The following is a 24,429-nucleotide window of genomic DNA, read 5'->3' on the forward strand; positions in this document are numbered from 1 at the left end:
GTGGATTTTTTAAAAATTATTTTTTCAAGTTAACAACAAACGTGGATTTTTTAAAAATTATTTTTTCAAGTTAACAACAAACGTGGATTTTTTAAAAATTATTTTTTCAAGTTAACAAAAAAGGTGGATTTTTTAAAAATTATTTTTTCAAGTTAACAAAAAAGGTGGATTTTTTAAAAATTATTTTTTCAAGTTAACAACAAACGTGGATTTTTTAAAAATTATTAACAACAAGTGATCAACGTTTGTTGTTTACTTGAAAAAATATTTTTTTAAAAATCCACGTTTGTGGCTACTTAAAAAAATAATTTTTAAAAAATCCACGTTTGTTTAATTCCATGAAAATACTTTTTAAAAAATCCACGTTTGTTTAAATCCATGAAAAATATTTTTTAAAAAATCCACTTTAATTTAAATCTTTGAAAATATTTTTTAAAAAATCCAAGTTAATTTAAATCCTTGAAAATATTTTTTTAAAAAGTCCACGTTTGTTGTGATCCTTGAAAAATATTTTTTTAAAAATCCACGTTTGTTTAAATCCTTGAAAAATATTTTTTTAAGAAATCTACGTTTGTTGTGATCCTTGAAAAATATTTTTTTAAAAAATCCACGTTTGTTGTGATCCATGAAAAATATAATTTTTTTTTTAAAAATCCACGTTCATTTGGATCCTTGAAAAATATTTTTTAAAAAATCCACGTCTTTTGTGATCCTTGAAAAATATTTTTTAAAAAATCCATGTTTGGTTAATTCCTTGAAAAATATTTTTTTAAAAAATCCACGTTTGTTTAAATCCTTAAGAAATATTATTAAAACATTTTTTTTTTTAAAAATCAACAAACGTAGAATTTTTAAAAAATATTTATTGCAAGAACTGCTGTCATAAATTTTCCTAATTTTTTTTAAGTTAAATTTTTATTTTTTCACGAAAATATTAAAGCTTTATTTTAAATTCTGTCATTTACCCAGTTTGTCAGTCACTCAGCCAAACAACTCACACCGAGTTTTTAATACCGAGAGAGCAACACTTCAAACATTCAACAGGAGTGACAAACATGAAAATGCTATCATCAGCATTTAAACAGGTTGGAAAACAAAATGCAAACATGCACGCATAGACACACATGACATACACGCACACACACACATATACTCGTCACACCTATATGGGTACATAATTCTATAGAAAAATGGGATTAAGAATAACTAGGAAAGGAGTAGACTTTAACATACCCTACAAGAGAGAGGGTGCCGCCCAACATCAGTCAAACATTTCTGGGGATAATTTTTTGTCCTTAAATTTAAGTTTGGGGGCATTTATCCCGTGTTTCCTAGAATTTATGATTTTTAATAATTTTGAAGTCATATAGGTTGTCTCGATAAGTACACCATTCATCTGGGCAATCCGTTGATATGATTAATGTGGCATACTTTAAGGCTGTCATCTATCTCCGAATCTATTCAACCATGCACATTTGTTAGGCAAACATATAATGCCGACACACACATATACTCACACACATACTCAGCCCTACCAGTCATACATATGTATGTGTATGCAAAATGATATATCTCTCATTTGATTATCTCCCCATTTTTGTGCCATAGAAAGGTGTGAGCCATGCATACATTTTTTAGTCCCATTTTGAACTACCCCTCCTCACCTCTTTCTCCCGCAAGGATATCTTCTTCTTCAATAAAGTGTCATCATGCATATCCTAAAGTGAAAGGTTGCAAAAGGCTTGCATGCCATGCCAAGCCAAGCCAAACATGAATGACTGACACGGCGCACTCACACACTTTCACACACACCTCCTCGGATGTTTTGACATTTAAGTGTAACGGTATTTAAATTGCAACCAAATCCATCTTTTCGATCCTTTAGTTGTAGATACTTTTCTCCGCCCTGCACGCCTAGCTGTCACATAGCTTTGGCCAGGAAATCCTCTAGGAATTAACACCTCTCTCCTCCCGTATCTGAGTTGGATGGGTTCCACCTCCGTCGTATTTAAAAGGACATTAGCGAGAGTAGGAAACTCTTTAGTAAAAGAATTTGAGCACCGGAAAAGTGTACTTTGGCATAACCAAAGAGGGACAGAGAGAGAGGGAGGAAGAGATAAAATATATTTAAATAATGTTAGGAAATGATTGACATGAATGGCCAGCAAAGGATTCGAGGGTGAAAGATTAAAAAGGAAGTGGATGGTTAGAAGGATGAGGAATTCTTTAGGGACATGACTTTTTTCAGGACCTCTATTTTAAAGTAATAATTATCATTGAATTTTATAAAAAATATAAAACGTGGCTTTTAAAAATTATTTTTCCATGGAAATAACAAACGTAGATTTTTTAAAAATTATTTTTCCATAGAAATAATAAAAGTGGATTTTTTAAAAATTATTTTTTCAAAGTAGCAACAAACGAGGATTTTTTAAAAATTATTTTTTCAAAGTAGCAACAAACCTGGATTTTTCTAAAAAATTATTTTTCATGATCTACAACAAACGTGGATTTTTCTAAAAAAATATTTTTCATGATCTACAACAAACGTGGATTTTTTAAAAATTATTTTTCATGATCTACAACAAACGTGTATTTTTCAAAAAATTATTTTTCATGATCTACAACAACCGTGGATTTTTTAAAAATTATTTTTCATCATCTACAACAAACGTGGATTTTTTAAAAATTATTTTTCATGATCTGCAACAAAGGTGGATTTTTTAAAAATTATTTTTCATGATCTACAACAAAGGTGGATTTTTTAAAAACAATTTTTCATGATCTACAACAAACGTGGATTTTTTAAAAATTATTTTTTCAAAGTAGCAACAAACGTGGATTTTTTAAAAAATCATTTTTCATGATCTACAGCAAACGTGGATTTTTTAAAAAATCATTTTTCATGATCTACAACAAACGTGGATTTTTTAAAAAAATCATTTTTCATGATCTACAACAAACGTGGATTTTTTAAAAAATCATTTTTCATGACCTACAACAAACGTGGATTTTTTAAAAAAATCATTTTTCATGATCTACAACAGACGTGGATTTTTTAAAAATTATTTTTCATCATCTACAACAAACGTGGATTTTTTAAAAATTATTTTTCATCATCTACAACAAATGTGGATTTTTTAAAAATTATTTTTCATCATCTACAACAAACGTGGATTTTTTAAAAATTATTTTTCATCATCTACAACAAACGTGGATTTTTTAAAAATTATTTTTTATGATCTACAACAAACGTGGATTTTTTAAAAACAATTTTTCATGATCTACAACAAACGTGGATTTTTTAAAAATTATTTTTCATCATCTACAACAAACGTGGATTTTTTAAAAATTATTTTTCATCATCTACAACAAACGTGGATTTTTTAAAAATTATTTTTCATCATCTACAACAAATGTGGATTTTTTAAAAAATTTTTTCATGATTTACAACAAATGTGGATTTTTTAAAAATTATTTTTCATCATCTACAACAAATGTGGATTTTTTAAAAATTATTTTTCATAATCTACAACAAACCTGGATTTTTTAAAAATTATTTTTCATAATCTACAACAAACCTGGATTTTTTAAAAATTATTTTTTTAAAAATTATTATTTAAAAATTATTTTTCATAATCTACAACAAACGTGGATTTTTTAAAAATTATTTTTCATGATCTACAACAAACGTGGATTTTTTAAAAATTATTTTTTTAAAAATTATTATTTAGAAATTATTTTTCATCATCTACAACAAACGTGGATTTTTTAAAAATTATTTTTCATCATCTACAACAAACGTGGATTTTTTAAAAAATTATTTTTCATCATCTACAACAAACGTGGATTTTTTTAAAATTATTTTTCCACGTGGATTTTTTAAAAATTATTTTTCATCATCTACAACAAACGTGGATTTTTTTAAAATTATTTTTCATCATCTACAACAAACGTGGATTTTTTAAAAATTATTTTTCATCATCTACAACAAATGTGGATTTTTTAAAAATTATTTTTCATCATCTACAACAAACGTGGATTTTTTAAAAATTATTTTTCATCATCTACAACAAACGTGGATTTTTTAAAAAATATTTTTCATCATCTACAACAAACGTGGATTTTTAAAAATTATTTTTCATGATCTACAACAAACGTGGATTTTTTAAAAATTATTTTTCATGATCTACAATAAAACGTGGATTTTTTAAAAATTATTTTTCATAATCTACAACAAACCTGGATTTTTTAAAAATTATTTTTCATAATCTACAACAAACCTGGATTTTTTAAAAATTATTTTTCATAATCTACAACAAACCTGGATTTTTTAAAAATTATTTTTCATAATCTACAACAAACGTGGATTTTTTAAAAATTATTTTTCATCATCTACAACAAACGTGGATTTTTTTAAAATTATTTTTCCACGAGGATTTTTTAAAAATTATTTTTTTAAAAATTATTATTTAAAAATTATTTTTCATCATCTACAACAAACGTGGATTTTTTAAAAATTATTTTTCATCATCTACAACAAACGTGGATTTTTTAAAAATTATTTTTCATCATCTACAACAAAAGTGGATTTTTTTAAAAATTATTTTTCATCATCTACAACAAACGTGGATTTTTTAAAAATTATTTTTCATCATCTACAACAAAAGTGGATTTTTTTAAAAATTATTTTTCATCATCTACAACAAACGTGGATTTTTTTTAAATTATTTTTCCACGTGGATTTTTTAAAAATTATTTTTCATAATCTACAACAAACGTGGATTTTTTAAAAATTATTTTTCATAATCTACAACAAACGTGGATTTTTTAAAAATTATTTTTCATCATCTACAACAAACGTGGCTTTTTTTAAAATAATTTTTCCACGTGAATTTTTTAAAAATTATTTTTCATGATCTAAAGCAAAGTGGATTTTTTAAAAATTATTTTTCATCATCTACAACAAACGTGGAATTTTTAAAAATTATTTTTCATCATCTACAACAAATGTGGATTTTTTAAAAATTATTTTTCATATTCTACAACAAACGTGGATTTTTTAAAAATTATTTTTCATCATCTACAACAAACGTGGATTTTTTAAAAATTATTTTTCATCATCTACAAAAAACGTGGATTTTTTAAAGATTGTTTTTCATAATCTACAAGAAACGTGGATTTTTTAAAAATTATTTTTCATCATCTACAACAAACGTGGATTTTTTAAAAATTATTTTTCATCATCTACAACAAACGTGGATTTTTTAAAAATTATTTTTCATCATCTACAACAAATGTGGATTTTTTAAAAATTATTTTTCATGATTTACAACAAACGTGGATTTTTTAAAAATTATTTTTCATCATCTACAACAAATGTGGATTTTTTAAAAATTATTTTTCATGATTTACAACAAACGTGGATTTTTAAAAATTATTTTTCATGACCTACAACAAACGTGGATTTTTTAAAATAATCATTTTTCATGATCTACAACAGACGTGGATTTTTTAAAAATTATTTTTCATAATCTACAACAAACCTGGATTTTTTAAAAATTATTTTTCATAATCTACAACAAACCTGGATTTTTTAAAAATTATTTTTTTAAAAATTATTATTTAAAAATTATTTTTCATAATCTACAACAAACGTGGATTTTTTAAAAATTATTTTTCATGATCTACAACAAACGTGGATTTTTTAAAAATTATTTTTTTAAAAATTATTATTTAGAAATTATTTTTCATCATCTACAACAAACGTGGATTTTTTAAAAATTATTTTTCATCATCTACAACAAACGTGGATTTTTTAAAAAATTATTTTTCATCATCTACAACAAACGTGGATTTTTTTAAAATTATTTTTCCACGTGTATTTTTTAAAAATTATTTTTCATCATCTACAACAAACGTGGATTTTTTTTAAATTATTTTTCATCATCTACAACAAACGTGGATTTTTTAAAAATTATTTTTCATCATCTACAACAAATGTGGATTTTTTAAAAATTATTTTTCATCATCTACAACAAACGTGGATTTTTTAAAAATTATTTTTCATCATCTACAACAAACGTGGATTTTTTAAAAAATATTTTTCATCATCTACAACAAACGTGGATTTTTAAAAATTATTTTTCATGATCTACAACAAACGTGGATTTTTTAAAAATTATTTTTCATGATCTACAATAAAACGTGGATTTTTTAAAAATTATTTTTCATAATCTACAACAAACCTGGATTTTTTAAAAATTATTTTTCATAATCTACAACAAACCTGGATTTTTTAAAAATTATTTTTCATAATCTACAACAAACGTGGATTTTTTAAAAATTATTTTTCATAATCTACAACAAACGTGGATTTTTTTAAAATTATTTTTCCACGAGGATTTTTTAAAAATTATTTTTTTAAAAATTATTATTTAAAAATTATTTTTCATCATCTACAACAAACGTGGATTTTTTAAAAATTATTTTTCATCATCTACAACAAACGTGGATTTTTTAAAAATTATTTTTCATCATCTACAACAAAAGTGGATTTTTTTAAAAATTATTTTTCATCATCTACAACAAACGTGGATTTTTTTTAAATTATTTTTCTACGTGGATTTTTTAAAAATTATTTTTCATAATCTACAACAAACGTGGATTTTTTAAAAATTATTTTTCATCATCTACAACAAACGTGGATTTTTTTAAAATAATTTTTCCACTTGAATTTTTTAAAAATTATTTTTCATGATCTAAAGCAAAGTGGATTTTTTAAAAATTATTTTTCATCATCTACAACAAACGTGGAATTTTTAAAAATTATTTTTCATCATCTACAACAAATGTGGATTTTTTAAAAATTATTTTTCATCATCTACAAAAAACGTGGATTTTTTAAAAATTATTTTTCATCATCTACAACAAACGTGGATTTTTTAAAAATTATTTTTCATCATCTACAAAAAACGTGGATTTTTTAAAGATTGTTTTTCATAATCTACAAGAAACGTGGATTTTTTTAAAATTATTTTTCATGATCTACAACAAACATGGATTTTTTAAAAATTATTTTTCATAATCTACAACAAATGTGGATTTTTTAAAAAACTATTTTTCATGATCTACAACAAACGTGGATTTTTTTAAAAGTTATTTTTCATGATCTACAACAAACGTGGATTTTTTTAAAAATTATTTTTCCCTGGAAATAACGAACGCGGATTTTTTAAAAATTATTTTTCCATGGAAATAACGAACGCGGATTTTTTAAAAATTATTTTTCCATGGAAATAACGACCGCGGATTTTTTAAAAATTATTTTTCCATGGAAATAACGAACGTGGATTTTTTATATTCCAAAAAGTTATTTTGCCACACTGTTCCTCATTACTTTCGAAATCTAACACCCCTGACATAAAACTCCCCCTCTTGTTCGATGCTGTGATTTACATATTTTTTTCCTCAAGCTCACACACACACATACTTACCTCCTCTACCATCCGACAAAAAATAATAAAAACACAAATAATGCAGTTCATAACATCAGATCAACGCTGATGTTCAATATGGGAATTGTCCAACAGAAACCATTAGAGCTAACCTTCCCTCACCCAACACAAATGCATAAAATGCGGCTTACATCCTGCCAGTATAGATTCCATGTCGTTGTTGGTGTTCTTCTTGTAATAATGATGACGAGGGCAATGGTGGTGGTGGTGGTGGTGAGTGAATACGTTTCTGCATTATTTGTTATTTTTTCGCCAGTTGGCCGAATGAATGGCTGCCTGTCTGTCTGTGTGACTGGCTGGCAAGTCCATTAAGGCAGGACTGACATCATCAACAGCAACGACATCTCATAACCATCAACCATGGATGGCATCCCCTATGTCACTTGGGTATTTGTGAGCGAGCATTTCGAACATAGTTTGGTTTTATCCTTTTTAGAAAAATGCTTTTTTTCTTTCTCATTTTTTTTTTTAATCTTCAAAAAATCCACCCCTTTGCAGTTCTGCTAAGCCCCTTGAGGCTCTTTATGAAAAAACGTATTTTTTTGTTTTGAAAACAAAAAACAAAAATCCTAAATCCGATGGCTTATCGAATAGTTTCCCCTAATGATTTAGACAATTAAAATTGATGATGGACAGACAGACAGACAGACGAGAACGGCGGCCAGACAAATCTTTTAGCCTAAATATTTTCCCTGAAAACTGAAACCTTTTTTTACCCAAATCTCCCCTGCATTTTCATGTTTGCCGAACAAAAAGAGTCGTCGAGAGTATTCTCAGTAGATAAATCTATGGTTTTGTTGTTATTGTTGTTGCTGCTGCTGTCATTATTATATTACCAAACATAGCAATTACAATAAGGGTATAGATAAAAATCTCTCACAGCATCCCAATCGAAGAGAAAGAACTATGTTTCACTCTCGGTCGCTCTCCCTTTTTTCTCTACCCCACTCCAGTGAACCAGAGATAATTGAACAGAGCAACTTAACTGTTACTACGATTTCACACAACTCTCTATGAATGGCAGGGATGGGAAATGTTATATACTATTTAAAAATAAAAATTTATAGAAAAAAAAATAAAAAATATTTTTTTAAATGTAAAAAAAGAGAAAACTAAAAAAATTTAAATATTCAAATGAAACAAAAATTTGAAAATTAAATAAAAAGAAAATAATATAAAATAAAATAAATAAAATAATATCATATATATCGACATATATAATCCAACTAAACAATCGCAGCTAAAAAATAAAAAAATAAAAAATATTTTTCATGATTTACAACAAACATAGTTTTTTAAAAAAATATTCCTCATGATCTACAATAAACGTTTATTAAAAAAATATTTTTCATGATCTACAAAAAACCTGGATTTTTAAAAAATATTTCTCGTGATCTACGTTAAAGGTGGATGCATTAAAAAAATATTTTTCGTGATCTATAACAAACGTGGATTATTTAAAAGTTATTTTTCATGACCTACAATAGACGTGGATTTTTTAAAACATATTTTTTGTGATCTACAACAAACCCGGACTTTTTAAAAAATATTTTTCATGATCTACAATAAACGTGGATTTTTAAAAAAATATTTTTCATAATCTACAACAAATGTGGATTTTTTAAAAAATATATTTCATGATCTACAACAAACGTGGATTTTTAAAAAAAATATTTCTCATGATCTATGTTAAAGGTGGATGAATTAAAAAAATATTTTTCATAATATATAACAAACGTGGATTTTTTAAAAAAATATTTTTTATGATCTACAACAAACACGGATTTTTTTAAAAATATGTTTCATGTTCCACAACAAACCCGGACTTTTTTAAAAATATTTTTCATAATCTACAACAAATGTGGATTTTTTTAAGAAATATATTTCCTGATCTACAACAAACGTGGATTTTTTAAAAAATATTTTTCATGATCAACAACAAAATTGGATTTTTAAAAAAATATTTTTCATAATCTACAACAAACGTGAATTTTTTAAAAAATATTTTTCATGATCTACAAGAAACGTGGATTTAAAAAAAATATTTTTCATGATCTACAAGAAACGTGGATTTAAAAAAATATTTTTCATGATCTACAAGAAACGTGGATTTAAACAAATATTTTTCATGATCTACAGCAAACGTGGATTTAAAAAAAATACTATTTTTCATGATCTACAACAAACATGGATTAAAAAAAAAATTAAATTAAAAATAGACAATTGCAGGGAAGTAAAAAACTGTTAAAAAAAATGATTAAAGACTTTAAAATTAAATAAAAATTAATAAATTTTATAAATACGTATCAAAAATTAATAAAAATTGCGAAAAAGCCCTCCACATGTTACGAACCCAAAAACCTTGTTTTAGCCTATTTAGATGCAAAAATTTCCCTAACATCCTTAAAATCGAAAAGAAGTCCACACTGGGCTCACTGGGGCCTTTTTAGTCCATAATGTTTATTTTAAGTACCTATAACATTTTTTTATTTAAAAAATAAAAATCACATGTGTTTAAAAATCACCCAAAAAATCTCACATATCATCAAAGCAGTACATCTCAAAGCTGATTTTTCCTGCACAAAGTTTTGGATGTTGGATATATTTCTCATCATTTACGAGTTTATTGTCCACTCTTTGAAATGCTATAAACTTGCTGACATATATACGGATTATTTCGGAAGTTATGGCCTCTAGAAAGAGATTACCCAAAACGACTAAAAATTTCGACCATTACGGCAACTTAATTATTTCTATCATATCTCTGCTAATTTATGATCAACATTAACACGAAATATATTTTTCTAAATGTGAGACGTTCTTCTTTAAAAACGCTAACTTTTCTACTACGATATCTGGTCCAGTTGAGAAAGTATAACCATATGAGTGAAACCATTTTCGCATAGCCATGGTCATGTGAAATTGAAATTATGCGATTTCTTTCATTTCTTATGGAAGATTTCGGTTTTTGTGGGGTAAATTGTTCATTGTTGTAAAGAACAAAGTTCACTCTTTCTAGCGCAATTAATTTTATTAAGATATACCGACTAATTTTGATGTTATGACCATTAGGAAGTGATTACCGAAAATGACCCAAAATTTCGCTCGTTTTAAGGACTTTACTACTTTAGTCATATCTCCGCTATTTTATGATCTACATTTACGCAATTTATATTTTTAGAAAAGCGAAAAACTCTTCTTCAAAAATGCTGTTAGTTACATTTCGATATCTGGTCAAAGTTTGGAAATATGACCACATAAGTTGAACTATCATAGTAGAAAAATGGTCTAACAAAATTGCCATTATTAGTGACAATTTTTTGTAATTATTTTGAGAGTTCTCTGTCAAAATGACGAAAAATAATACATCATTATAAAGTTTACAGTCCAAGCTTTCCAACTTGATGAAATTCTTTAAGATATTCTGAGAAGTTTTGATATTATGACCCTTAGAAGGAAATTACTCAAAACGACCAAAAATTTCGCTCATTTCGGCAACTCTATTATTTTAGCCATATCATCGTAATTTTGCAATATATATTTACAAAATTTATACCATTGTAAAGAGGAGACACTCTTCTTCAAAAATGCTTTCAGACACATTTCGATATACTGTCAAAGTAAAGTAATATGACCACTTGAGTTGAACCATTATACTGGTAGTGGGTCTAACAAAGTTGCCGTTATTGGTGACAATTTTCTGTAATTATTATGGAATGTCTTTGTCTATATGACGAAAAATGATGCATCATTTAAAGTTTAGAGACCAAGCTTTCCAACTTGATGAAATTCCTGAAGATATTCCGACAAATTTCGATATTATAGCCCCTAGAAAGCATTTACCCAAAACGACCAACAATGTAGGTCATTATGGTATCTCTAGTATTTTGGCCATAACTCCGCTATTTCACAAGTTACTTTCACCTTACTCATGGCGTTATAAAAGTAAGATGCTGCCCTTCAAAAAATCTGCCATTTGCATTTTCAAATCTTATCAAGGCTAGAAAATATGACCACATCTGCGGAACAATCATTGTGAAGTCATGATTGTATAAAATTATAATCATTCATGACTTTCTTTTCATTTTTAACTAAAAGTTTTCGATCACTATGAATTAAATTGTACATCATTGTAAAGATTAGAGCTCCTTTTTCGAGCGCAATTAATTTCATACAGATTTACAAACATATGCCGAAGTTATGAGCTCTGGAATAGGTTGCCCAAAACGATCAAAAGTTTCGGCAATTTTGGCAACTCTGTTATTTTGGACGCAACTTCACCATTTGATCATCTACATTTCTAAAACGTATATCGTTGTAAAGGTGTGACTTCTTCAATTGAAAATGCTGCCAGACAAATTTTAATATCAGGTCAGGTTAAGAAAATATGACCATATGTCTCATCATCTTAGAAACATTTTTTTCTATATTTAAAAACAATGCTTTGTAGTAGCTTTAAAAAAGAAAATATTTTTTAACCATATCATAATTCCCGTCTCTGGTCTCTGAGTATGATTTTTTTAATTATTAAAAAACATAAAAGACATAATGCATTGTAGTATTCTAGTCAGATGTTATTTAAATTAATTTATTTGAAGACTTTAATAAAAAAATTTATTTTTTGCCATATCATAATTCCCATCTCTGGTCTCTGTGAACGAATTTTTTCAATATTTAAAAACATAAAAGTTTAATTAATTTATTCGGATTTACGTTAACTTATTTGGAAAAAATTGGAAAGAAAATATGTTCTTTTCCATATCATAATTCCTATCTCTGGTCTCTGAGTACGAATCTTTTCAATATTTAAAAACATACAAAACATAATGCATTCTAGTCAGATGTTCATAAAATTATTTTATTTGAAGACATTAATAAAAAAATATATTTTTACCATATCATAATTTCCATCTCTGGTATCTGAGTACGATTTTTTTAATAATTAAAAAAAACATAAAAGTTAAATTAATTTATTAGCATTAAAATTAATTTATTTGAAGACATTAACTAAAAAAATATTTTCTACCATATTATAATTCCCATCTCTGGGCTCTGAGTAGATTTTTTCGCAATATTTAACAACATAAAATACATAATTCTAGTCAGATGTTATTAAAAATAATTTATTTGAAGATATTGATAAAAAAATGTATTTTTATCATATTGTAATTTCCATCTCTGGTGTCTGAGTATGGTTTTTTCAATATTTAAAAACGTAAAAGATGATTTAATTTTTTGGGATAAAAATTCATTTATCTTAAGTAAATTAAAAAAGTTAAAAAAATATATTTTTTTACCATATCATAATTTCCATCTCTGGTCTCTGACATACATAAAAGACACAATGCATTCTAGTCACCAAAAAATACGTATTCCAAATATTTGTTAAAAATTCAACATCTAAAATAAAATTTTTTTGCAAATTCCAAAATTTCCATCTCTGGCCTCTAGACACGAATTTTGCCTGTATTTTAAAGGTTAGAAACTTCAACACATACTCCATAATTTTGGTAAAATTAATTAAAAAAAAAAAAAACTTTTTACAAATTCAAAACTCCCATCTCTGACCTCAAAACCGTATTTTCACCTGCATTTAAGAAACTAAATGCCTAAAACTCCGCAAAAATCTAATATTTAGTACAAAATTGCAATTTCCTTAGAAATACCCTAAATATCTGTTAGAAATATCTACTTCCCATCCCTGAGAACCGAGTTTCATCTGTATTTAAAAAAAAAAAAAACTAAAACAAAAAACACCCATAAGAACCATTTTTAGTACAAAATTCCAATTTCCCTAGAAATACTCCAAATTTCTGTAAGAAATATCTCATTCCCATCTCTGCTCTCTGTGTGCAATATAACGGCCGTGCTGCTGCTGGTGCTACAGAGCAGAGAACATCATCTCATCTCACATTGAACAAATCAAAGAGAAATGTTTGCAATTTTTTGTTATTGTTGTTACTGTATTTGATACAATAGCAAAATGTATGGGCAAATAGGGCAAACCAAATTAACATCAATGCAAGGATGGATGGAGAGAGACACACAGGCAGACAGACAATACGGTAGAGATGTAGGCAGAGGAAAAAATAGATGTAAAACACAAACGAAATATTCTTTTTAATATGCCACAGGGACTGCTACCACTACTACTGCTACAGTTACAACTACAATGGGCAAAAAAAAAAAAATGAAAGCTACATTTTACAGTTGTTTTGTGAGTGTGGAAAGTTAGGAGAGGAGAGAAAGGAGCGGAGAGTAATAGAGACAGAGCATAATAGATGGAGGGTTACAGTAGTAACCGTGTAACCGCTGAAAGGCATCAACACAAAAACAACAATAAGAAATCTATTGGTCTGTGTGAGAGTGTGAGTGTTTGGAGGGTGGGGTAGGGGGGGGGATGAAAAAGATGATGTTGGTGAATAGTCGTCTCCTAGTTTTTTCTTTGTTGGTTTTATTTTATATTTCTGGCAGTGGGGGTATGGGAAATGTAAAATGAGAACATATTTCATGAATAACATCCACATCACACCCCCACACACACACACACACTCACACTCCAATCGAGATTCCCCCGAAAAATGATGATGTATAACAAAGGGAGTGGCAGAAGATAAAAAGGACAAAATAACATCTCCAAACATATAAAAACTAATAACAACAACAAAAGCAGCAAAAAAAAACGGTTTCCATTGAATGAAATGAAATGGAATTTCTTTGGATGTCAATGGGGAAAATGGGGGAAAGGGGATTAAAGAGATGTATTGGGGAGAAAAGACTTACAACTTTAAACTCACTTTAGGTGGGGTACAGTGCAATGAAGAAAAATGAAGATAGGAAAAAAGTTGAAAATATTTAAGGAACACTGTGGAAATGGAACAGGGCAAAAATCTGAAAGGAAATAATTCAAATGAATGATACTTGGGATTTGTGTCAAGTATTGTCAAGTCTTTTGAAAAAGGAAAGCATCGAAAGCAATTTGTTTTAAAAATGAAAGTAGCCATGTCAAATTAAAAGTCGGAAGATTAAAATAGTAATAAATATTAAAAATTTAAAAAATAATATTAAATGTGAAAATAGAGAAAATAAAAGAAATCAAGTCATGATGCAAAAGTTGATTGATATTTCATAGCATACTTTTAGGAAAATAGTAACATTTAAATGCAAATAACCAGATTTTTAAATGTCTTTTGAAATTCGAAAAAATAAATAAAAAATTGAGTAAAATATTTTAAAATAAGTAATTTCATATACATAAATTGCATTTTAAACTTATTAAAATTTTTCAAGTAAATATTGAACTTAAACCAATTGAACGGCATACTTTTCAAAGCCTTTCCAAAATTGTACTAAAATTAATTCAAGGTAACCCCATTTCAAATAATAATATTTAACTCTGCATTTTCTGTAATTTACCACTTCAGATTCATTAAAACCAAGTTCCAATCCCTGATCTGTATGTACGACTATTCATTTCGGCAATGAGATATTGTAAAAGGAATAAAATGTTGGGAATAAAAATGATAAAGGCCAGATTACATATAATTTTATTGTCATATACTACTACTTTTTTCTTCATTTATATCTAGAATATTTATAGTATACTTTAGCTTTATAGTATACCATAAATTAATATATTCTTAGTATAAATATTTTCAATTTTCAAAAAAATAAAATCCGTCAACAATTCTGTTAAAACCTTAAACAATCCGAGTGTAGCCGTTATATTAGGGTCTATACGACGACGTGAACCTGTATAGGCCAATTTCGTCATAAGCCATTACAATATTCAAATGCGAAACTTGAAAAAAATCGGAAAAAAATATAGCTAAAATCCTCAAAATACCGAAAATAGAGAGGTACAATGAGAGCTATACCAAAACGTGGACCTGCACAGACAGTTTTCTGTCATAGGCTATAGTATCCGTTACGAACTTCAAATACCAAATTTTAAACAATAATGTCTCTAAAATCATCAAAATTCCGAATATCGGGAGGTACTATTATATGGGTGCTATACGAAGACGTGGACCTACACAGACAATTTTCTGTCTTAGGCTGTAGAATCCATTATGAACTTCAAATACCAAATTTGAGACAATTCCGGTCAATATTGTCACTAAAATCATCAAAATACCGAATATCGGAAGGTACCATTAGCCCCCATAAAATGGACCTACATGATCCACTTTCAATACCAAAAGTCCAGCAGACATAATACACATTTCAGTAAAATTTTATCAACCTACTTCATTTTGTTCGGAAGCTAGAGTGATTTCCACAGTAGGGCGGACATCGCTAAATCGACATAGAATTTTATGCTGTTCTAGAATATATATACTTTGTGGGTTTAAAATGTATATTCCGAGGTGTTTCAAACGGAGTGACAAACTTAATATACCCTCCATCCTATAGTGGAGGGTATAAAAATTATTATGAACGCTTACAACTATGCTATAAAAATGCAAACTAAAAATTTGAAAATTTAGTAGCAAACTGTAGAAAAATCGAATTTCCTACAACATTTCGTGTAGAATAGGTTACCGTTCACCTGTATAGGTTATGTTATCTTTACCTCGCTTATTTATTATTTAGACTTTGTATAGCATACTTTTAGGAGTAGTAACGTTGTTTTAATCATTTTCCTCTACGAAATTTTAACTTTTCATGTTTAAAATTGAAATTATTAAAAGAAATACAATTTTTAGTGCTTTGTAGAAAATTTTTAAAATGCAAACATTTTGATGGAAATTTTTCAATACAACTTCAAACGAATAATATTTAAAAATAATATTTTAAAAGCAAACGTTTGGGTACCGATTTTCCAAGTTATTTTTATCGGTATCCTAATTTTATTCTTCAGAAAAATTCTTTAGAAAAATATTTTCGAAGCAAACTTTAGACAAAGATTTGCAATTACCTCATAATTGTTGTAAAGCCCATTTTTAGGCAAGTCCTCTAAATTTCCTAAAAAAACATTATTGGGAACTGAAAAATATTACAGAAAGTTTGGGATACTTGTCGAAATTTTTTGTGTAAAATTTGTTAAAAGAGGAGAATTTAAATATATTTTTACAAGTTTCCGTAAAAATTCCTAATTTTTTTTGCCCAAAATTTATGTTTGTATATATTTAAGAAAATATTTAAATTACTAATAACAATTTTTTAAAGTAAACATTTAGGTGGTTTCTCACTAAAATGTCTCCGAAACCGCCTTAATTAACAGGCCTGGTATTTACCTGGTTTTAAAAAACAATTTTAAGAGGGAAACGAATTGAAAAAAAAAATGAGAGTGCACATCTTAAAAGAAAAACCTAGGGTCCATAGGACATTAAAATCTCAGATCGAAGAAGAGCAAAGAAACAGAAAAATATTTATCTATTTTTTAAAGCATACTTTTCGAGTTACAAATTTTTTCCCTAAATTCCTTCCCGATATCTTAACCCTTTCAGTATTTTTGTCAAATATATTTGACATTTAAAAGTACTCTCTTTCTTTGCCATTTTTTGTTTTTCTTACGAACCGTTATTTTTGATATTTTTTAATAACAGACACGTTCGCTATTTAAAAATATTGCAGTTCTATTCTATTATTTTCGTTTTTGAATTTCTGAGCACATTTTAGTAAATTAGTACGGAATTTCAGATTTTTATCTCGACAAAAATTTTCATTGACACTGAAAGGGTTAAAATTATTATTTCAAGCGAACTATTTGAAATGAGTTCTTAAAAACCTAGGGTCCATAGGACTTGAATAGCTCAGCTCAAAGAAGGGAAAACAAAGAGAAAAGTGGTTATCTATTTTTAAAACATACTTTTTTAATACAAAAAATTTCCCCTGAATTTCCTAATTTATTAGGTCAACGATTTCATAAAATTATTATTTTAAGCGAAATTTTTGAAAATAACTTTTACAAAAAAAGGAAATTAAGCATAATTTTTGGGTGACAAGTTCCAAAGTTCCTCCATAAATATTTTTAAAGAATAATTTTTGGGTAATATCTCTTCAAAATTACTATAATGTTTCTGAATTGATTTTTATTAATTGAATTGATATTTATTATTATTTCAAGCGAAATATTTAAAAAGAGTTATAACAAAAAAAAATTTGTTTTGGAAGTATAATTTTAGGTGAAAGTTTCAAAAGTTCCTTCAGAAATATTTTTAAAGAATAATTTTAAATGAAATCTCTTCAAGCTAACTATTTTAAAAGATTTATAACAAAAAACCTATTTTTAAAGCCTAATTTTAGTTGAAAATTTCCAAATTTTCTCCAGAAATATTTTTAGAGCACAGTTTTGGGAAGTATCTCTTAAAAATTATTATAATGTTCCTGAATTGATTTTTTATGAAACTATTTGTAACGAATTCAAATGAGATTTTTAATAGCAAAAATTTTAATTATATTATGAGACATAATTTCAGGAGGAAATCTTACATCTTTTCTTATCTAAATTATCTAAACAGTTTCTATTGGCCCCTAAAATTCTGAATATAAAACCTTTAAATTAAAAAAATAAATAAATCTTTGAAACTTAAATCGATCCCTTTTCATCAATTTCCATAACTATCTGAAGAGATTTCATTTAAATGAAACAATTTGGAATCGAAACACCGGAGTATAATTTTAGGGAGTCTTCTATGAAATGTTTCTCGTTATTTTCTCCGATTCTCTTCAAAATATTCCTAGAGAATTACAGTTAGTTGACACTCATTTTTTTCTTCATCTGATTTATCTGATTTTTCTACATTTTTTTAAATCATTTAATTTGATTTTCTATTGAAAAGTCCTCCGGGTTTTCTCCTCTTCTTTCTTTCTTTCATTCTTTTTTTCGTTCTTTCTGACATTTCCTTTTCTGTTATTGTTGTTGTTGTTAGTGTGCATAATTTATAAGCTTGTTTCAAATCGTTTCCGTTGCGTTTCCGATTTCATTTTCACGGCATTCTCAGAGAATTCGTTAAAAAAACGACATTGGTGTGACGTTGGCAGAGCCCGGGCAGCGAAACGATGCTGCTGCCGTTTGCTCATCGTTCTCTATATCGAAATAAAATTTTACCGTTACGTTTGTTGCCGGGAGAGTGAGTACGTACAAAGGCAAATACGAGAAAAGGAAAAAGCACACAAACACACACACGCAAATAGAAGAAAATGAAACAAGGGAGAAGAGTGTGCCAATGAGGATATATTTATGTATGTGTATGTATGTATTGGTGCATGATATATGGATAGTAGTATCCATCTCTTTTCAACGCTCTCATAAAGATAGCATCCTTTTTGGGAGTTTACAATAACACCAACAATGCCATCATAAAAAAGCAACAATACAGTTTTATGATTTTGCAATTGTTTCTCTTGCTCTTCTTCTTCTTCTGCTACTCCAATGTGTTGTTGTTGTTGTTGGTGTTATTGGTATTTTGCAATAACCTTTTTCAAATGCTTTTAGAGCAAAGGAAAATGGGGCTAAGAGGATTTTTTTTTTCGTGGTGAAGGGGGTTTTGAAAAAAAAAAGATCTGGATGGAAAAAATGGGAGGAAGATATGGAATGATGAGAAGAAAATAAGGATGTAGTAAAATCCAAAATTAATGCTTTTGCTACTACTTTAAGCTTGCTTGGTTACATGCTGTGCCTGTATGTGTGTGTGTGTGTCTGTGTGTATGTATGCTTCTGTATGGGGTGAGGGGGGAGGTGGGTTTTTGAAAAGAGCACCGCAGAGCGCAGAGGCTTGTATTAAGCATGGAAAATTGATTTTTCCTGCTTATTGCCGTATACCGGAAATTTTTCAATAATCTCCACTTGATTTTTCTTCAAAGTGCGGGGCTGTTTTGCAGGCACACACAAAATTGGTTTCTCGATTTTTTTTTTCAAGCCGACTTTTTAAGGTGTTTCCTTTTTGGGATTTTCTTTCTTTTATTTTAAATTAAATATTTTCCTGGTTGTCGCACGAAAAGTTGCCGTTAAGACAATCAACAATGTTAATGCCCCGGCCCAGCAGTAAAATATTTAAATAAAACATACTGCTGTGACAGGACAATATCACTGGCAATTGTCGTTTGATGTGTTTGTTGTTTCTTTTTATTTTCGGGTTATCCTTGCCACCAGCCGTCGAGTTAAAGGAAATAATCCAAAGGTTTTCCTTTAATCACTTGGCCAGAATTTTCGATGCGGAATTTTTTTGTATAATTTTTGTTACTGGTTTCCATCCTCTTCTTCTGACAGAAATGGCCAACAAAAGAAATGAATGGCTCTGCGTGAGAATAGAGAGAAATTGCACGTACGAAATCCAAATGGTAACTGAATGGCCGACCATTAAAAGTGTGTCGTGCGAGGGTAGATTCTGTCGTAGATTTCACAGAACCGGCGTCGGCGTCGTCACCGTCATCAAACATCATAATCACGAACCAACAAAGAGCTGAGCTGCGGCGTTACAACAGCCCTAAAACGGCCAGCCCCCGTTATGTTGTGCCAGCCAAGCAACCATCCCAAATCAGGGAAGCGAAATAAATCTCACACATTCAACAACCAACCACCACCGCCACAACCCTCAGCAACCATGCACATAATATCCACAAACGAAATCTGCAATTTTTCTCTCTCCCTCTCTCTCTCACTTTGACTCTCTGAGTATTATTCACAAAAATATCGAATTCAGCGCACAATTCCCTTCCAGTGTAGAGCAAATGGTGGTGGCATAGCATGGGCCGCCTTAGAAAACAAAATAGAAAAAATAGCAGGGCGCAGAATCCATCAAGAAAATTGCAAAAATTAATTTTGGAAAAATATTAAAAAAAATTCAAAATTGTTTGAAATTTAAAAATTATTTATATTTAACTAATTTTTTGTAATTAATTGTTATTTTTTAATTTGGAATTTTTTAAAAATTAAAATTTCATTTGTTTCATACACAAATCCCTTTCTTTCTTGCAAACCGCCCTTAGAGCAAATTCCCCGATAAACCCTTTTCAAATAATCACTTTCTCTCATTCTCTCTTTCTCTCAACGAGAGTTGTGCAATTTTTGCACCCTCTATTCCATTGATTACATTTCCAGTATACCAAACCGTTAGTCTCTCACCATGATGATGATGATGAGTAAATACATACATTTTGCTCTGAGTAATGTGAATGGACCAGGGCTGGGAGTTTTAAAATAAGAACAAATATTCACCTTAAAATTTAAAAAAAAAATAAAAATAGGTTTTTATTCGATATGGGAAAATATTGATACGTAGACAGATTTTTTGTGTTTTCATTAATTAAAAATATTTTTTACCTAAAACTGTCGATTGAAAAAAAAAAATAATAATAATAATTTTGTGTCCTCAAGTCTTGGATTTAAAAAAAATGGCATCTTTAACCGTGAATTTTTGGGAACATTATATAAGGATTACCGGTTCTTAATTAAATTTTAATAAAAATAATTGAGAACCTAAAAAAATGGACATCTGTAGCTCTGCATTTTAAAGACAACATTCCTTTTTTTTTGAAGACTTCGATTTTTCAGATATCTTTAAACCTTTTTTGAGGGCTGTATTTTTCGACATATATTTTGTTGTTTATACTGTGGAATTGGTTTCTGATTTAGAAGAACCTAAAATCTGGTACAAAAATGAGCTGTGCATTTTTATACCCTCCACCAAGTATGGAAGGTATATTATATTTGTCATCCCGTTTTTACACCTCGAAATATACATTTTAGAGCCCACAAAGTATATATGCGGGGTGAGATAAAAAAAATAGCAACAAAGTCAAGCGAAATAGCATCAAATTTTAGAATAAGTTTAGATTTGTTTGAATTGGTCACCTTCTAACGGCCAATGAAACCGTCACACGCTGTCCGAATGTTGCTCTGCGGTATTTTGGCCCATTCTTGACGAAGCGCATGTTTGAGTTGATCGACACTTTGGTATTTTTCAGTGCCAACCTTGCTTTCCAAAATACTCCAGACACAATAGTCCAACGGATTGTTATCCGAAAATTTTTGTGGCCATGAAGCGAGAATCTGAAAATGAAGCGAGGAATCTTATTTTGGAATCAGTCTTGGGTGGCGCGTGCTGAGTGTGATGGTGCTGAGTCTTGTTGGAATGTCCAAGGTTTGCAGCCAAAATGTTTGCGTGCTCATGGCTTTAATACACCCTCCAGAATATTTTCGCGATAATATTTGGAATTTATTCTGATGTCACGGTTGATAAATACAAGCGGAGAGCGACCATCGGCTGTTATGGCGGCCCACACCATCACCATGGCCGGAGCTTGAGTTCTGTTGGCCAACCGAATGTGCACATTTTTAGCTGACCTCATTGGCAAGTAAACACGATCATTTTGTTTGTTAACAAACTGCTGGACAACTGTGGCGAAGGTTTCCTTATCGGAGAAAACCAAATTCGGCAGTTCACCATTTTCGCAACTCGTTAGCTCTTTTGAGTCTATTTTCCTTCTGTTACGGTGTAAGTTCTTGCACTTTTAGGAATTTCAATGGCTTTACCCCGAGCTCATTTTTCAAGATTTGCCGAATGGAATAATGCGATATGTTCAGCTCACAAGCCATTTTTCGGCCACTGCGACGCGACACGGGTTTCGATCAAGTCGCTTCTTTACTTTTCGAACCATTTCTGCTGATGTTGCTGTTCTTCCGCCCACTTTCTTGACGTCGGGCTACGCTACCAGCTACCAGTATCACGGTAACGAGCGATGGTACGAGACACAAAAGAATTATTCACATTTAAATGCTGGAGTGCTCTAACGATAGGCACTTGTGGTTTTCCAGCGAATTTTTTTCTATAGAAAAAACTTGCACCGGGTTGGCGAATTTTTTTTTAATTATTATAAAATTATATGAAAATCTGAAATCCGCTTTTATTTTTTCCTTTTTTTTTTTTCTTCTTTTATTTTTTTTTTTACAAAAATATTATAATTTGAATATATTTTATTATTTCATATTTATTTGAGAAATTTGCGATTTTCTGAAAAAATACTTTTTGTATTCTATAGTATTGGTTTTTATTTTTAGAGTTTCTTCGAAAGTGATTGGATTTAGAAAATAGAATATTTTTTATTTTTTTCATGTGTTTTATAAATTTTTGATTTTTATTAAAAATTTCCTAATTTAAAATTGAAAAAAAAAAAACAAATGGAATTGTTTTTTTTTTTTCTTTCGAATTAATTTTCATTCAACACACATCATTTAATTCCTCTAAAAATCAATACATTTTCATTAATTCCTTTTTTATACATGTTTTATTTTTTCCTTAAAAAATTATTTTTAAAACTCCCAAAACTCTGTTTGCATCACAAATAAAACCAGATTTACTAATCTTCCAACCCTGGACGTAAAATGTTTCTCTACCCAAATCAGAGCACGCTCTCTCTCTCCCGTACTCGCGCTCAATTTCTTTTGTTATACATTTTGCCAATATCTGCCACATCTTTTGGGGGTGGGGTATTTTATGTGCATATCTATCAGTGTGTGTTTGTGTGTGTATTTGTGTTGGCTGTTGTCTATTCGTTTTTGTGAATTTGCCATTTTTCTTGTTCCTTTTTCGGTTGTGTTTTTCCTTTTTTTGCCGATAGTTTGCTATTTCATTTTTGTCAATGAAATATAAGTTTTTCCTCTTTGGGTTGCTAATAAAATTAGAAACAATTTGGGAATTTTATTCAATGCATTTGCTACCCCCGTAAGGCATTGACGACGACGCTCCCCTTCTCTCCCCCTCTCTTTCTTCCACGGAGTAATATTTCATTATTTGCAAATATGTTTTATATTCTGGCACACATATGCACACACATAGTCATGTGTTTGTATGTGTGTTCGTTGTAAGGCTCCTTTCCTAAGCCATGGAGTCTGGAGGAGTGTTAAATGCTATTTTTACATCGGTCGTGGCCAACAATTAACAAGGAAGGCATGAAAGGATAATAAAATTATTTCTGTGAAACAACAAAACGGTACAAGAAGCAAACAATTTTTCAATTATCCACCACCACCACCCTGGCTACCCAGCAAAACGATGACAAGGGGTGCTCATTTTGAGCAGCAGAAAATGAATGAAAGACTTGGGGGTTGTGGAATTGTGCTATGATACCAAAGCCGAAACAAAACATGAATTATGAGTAACAAAAAGGACTTTAATGTAACCCACTTTTCAAAAAACAACAAAAAAAAATAGACAAAGAAAAAGGACACCTTTTGTCGCCGTCGTCTTCTTGGTTTGCATCTGCAGATCCAGATGTTGTAATAAGGGAGACAAAGGGACAATTTTTGCAAGGATTTGTAAAGGATTTCGAATGTTTAAACTAAAGTCCTGGGAATATTTTCCTACAGAAAAAACCTGCACCAAATGTGCGGCGAATTTTTTTTCTATAGAAAATACTAGCACTAGAGGTGCGGCGAATTTTTTTCTATAGAAAAACTTGCACAGAGGTGCAGCGAATTTGTTTCTATAGAAAAAACTTGCACCAGAGGTGCGGCGAATTTTTTTCTATAGAAAAAACTTACACCAGAGGTGCGGCGAATTTTTTTCTATAGAAAAAACTTACACCAGAGGTGCGGCGAATTTTTTTCTATAGAAAAAACTTGCACCAGAGGTACGGCGAATTTTTTTCTATAGAAAAAACTTGCACCAGAAGTTTCGGCGAATTTTTTTCTATAGAAAAAACTTGCACCAGAAGTTTCGGCGAATTTTTTTCTATAAAAAAAACTTGCACCAGAGGTGCGGCAAATTTTTTTCTATAGAAAAAACTTGCACCCGAGGTGCGGCAAATTTTTTTCTATAGAAAAAACTAGCATCAGAGGTGCAGCTAATTTTTTTCTATAGAAAAAACTTGCACCAGATGTGCGGCGAATTTTTTTCTATAGAAAAAACTTGCACCAGAGGTGCGGCGAATTTTTTTCTATAGAAAAAACTTCCACCAGAAGTTT

The 24,429-nt window shown here is 29.1% G+C and overlaps 2 protein-coding genes across 3 annotated transcripts in view; one reads left to right on the top strand and one right to left on the bottom strand.

Moving 5' to 3' along the window:
• The window catches only part of LOC101888002 (uncharacterized), a 41,305-nt gene extending 33,553 nt beyond the window's left edge, over nt 1-7,752 (bottom strand). The window contains exons 1-2 of the mRNA XM_059123397.1: nt 7,649-7,752; nt 7,497-7,501 (exon numbers count right to left, since the gene is read on the bottom strand). Coding sequence (XP_058979380.1) covers nt 7,497-7,501; nt 7,649-7,752 — 109 coding nt within the window. The remainder of the gene's footprint in view (nt 1-7,496; nt 7,502-7,648) is intronic.
• LOC101888347 (uncharacterized) overlaps nt 1-24,429 on the top strand; it is a 426,552-nt gene that overhangs the window by 368,549 nt on the left and 33,574 nt on the right. The gene's annotated exons all lie outside the window — the stretch shown is intronic.

The sequence above is a fragment of the Musca domestica genome, unplaced genomic scaffold (assembly GCF_030504385.1).
Source record: "Musca domestica strain aabys unplaced genomic scaffold, Musca_domestica.polishedcontigs.V.1.1 24, whole genome shotgun sequence".
In the NCBI taxonomy this organism is placed as follows: domain Eukaryota; kingdom Metazoa; phylum Arthropoda; class Insecta; order Diptera; family Muscidae; genus Musca; species Musca domestica.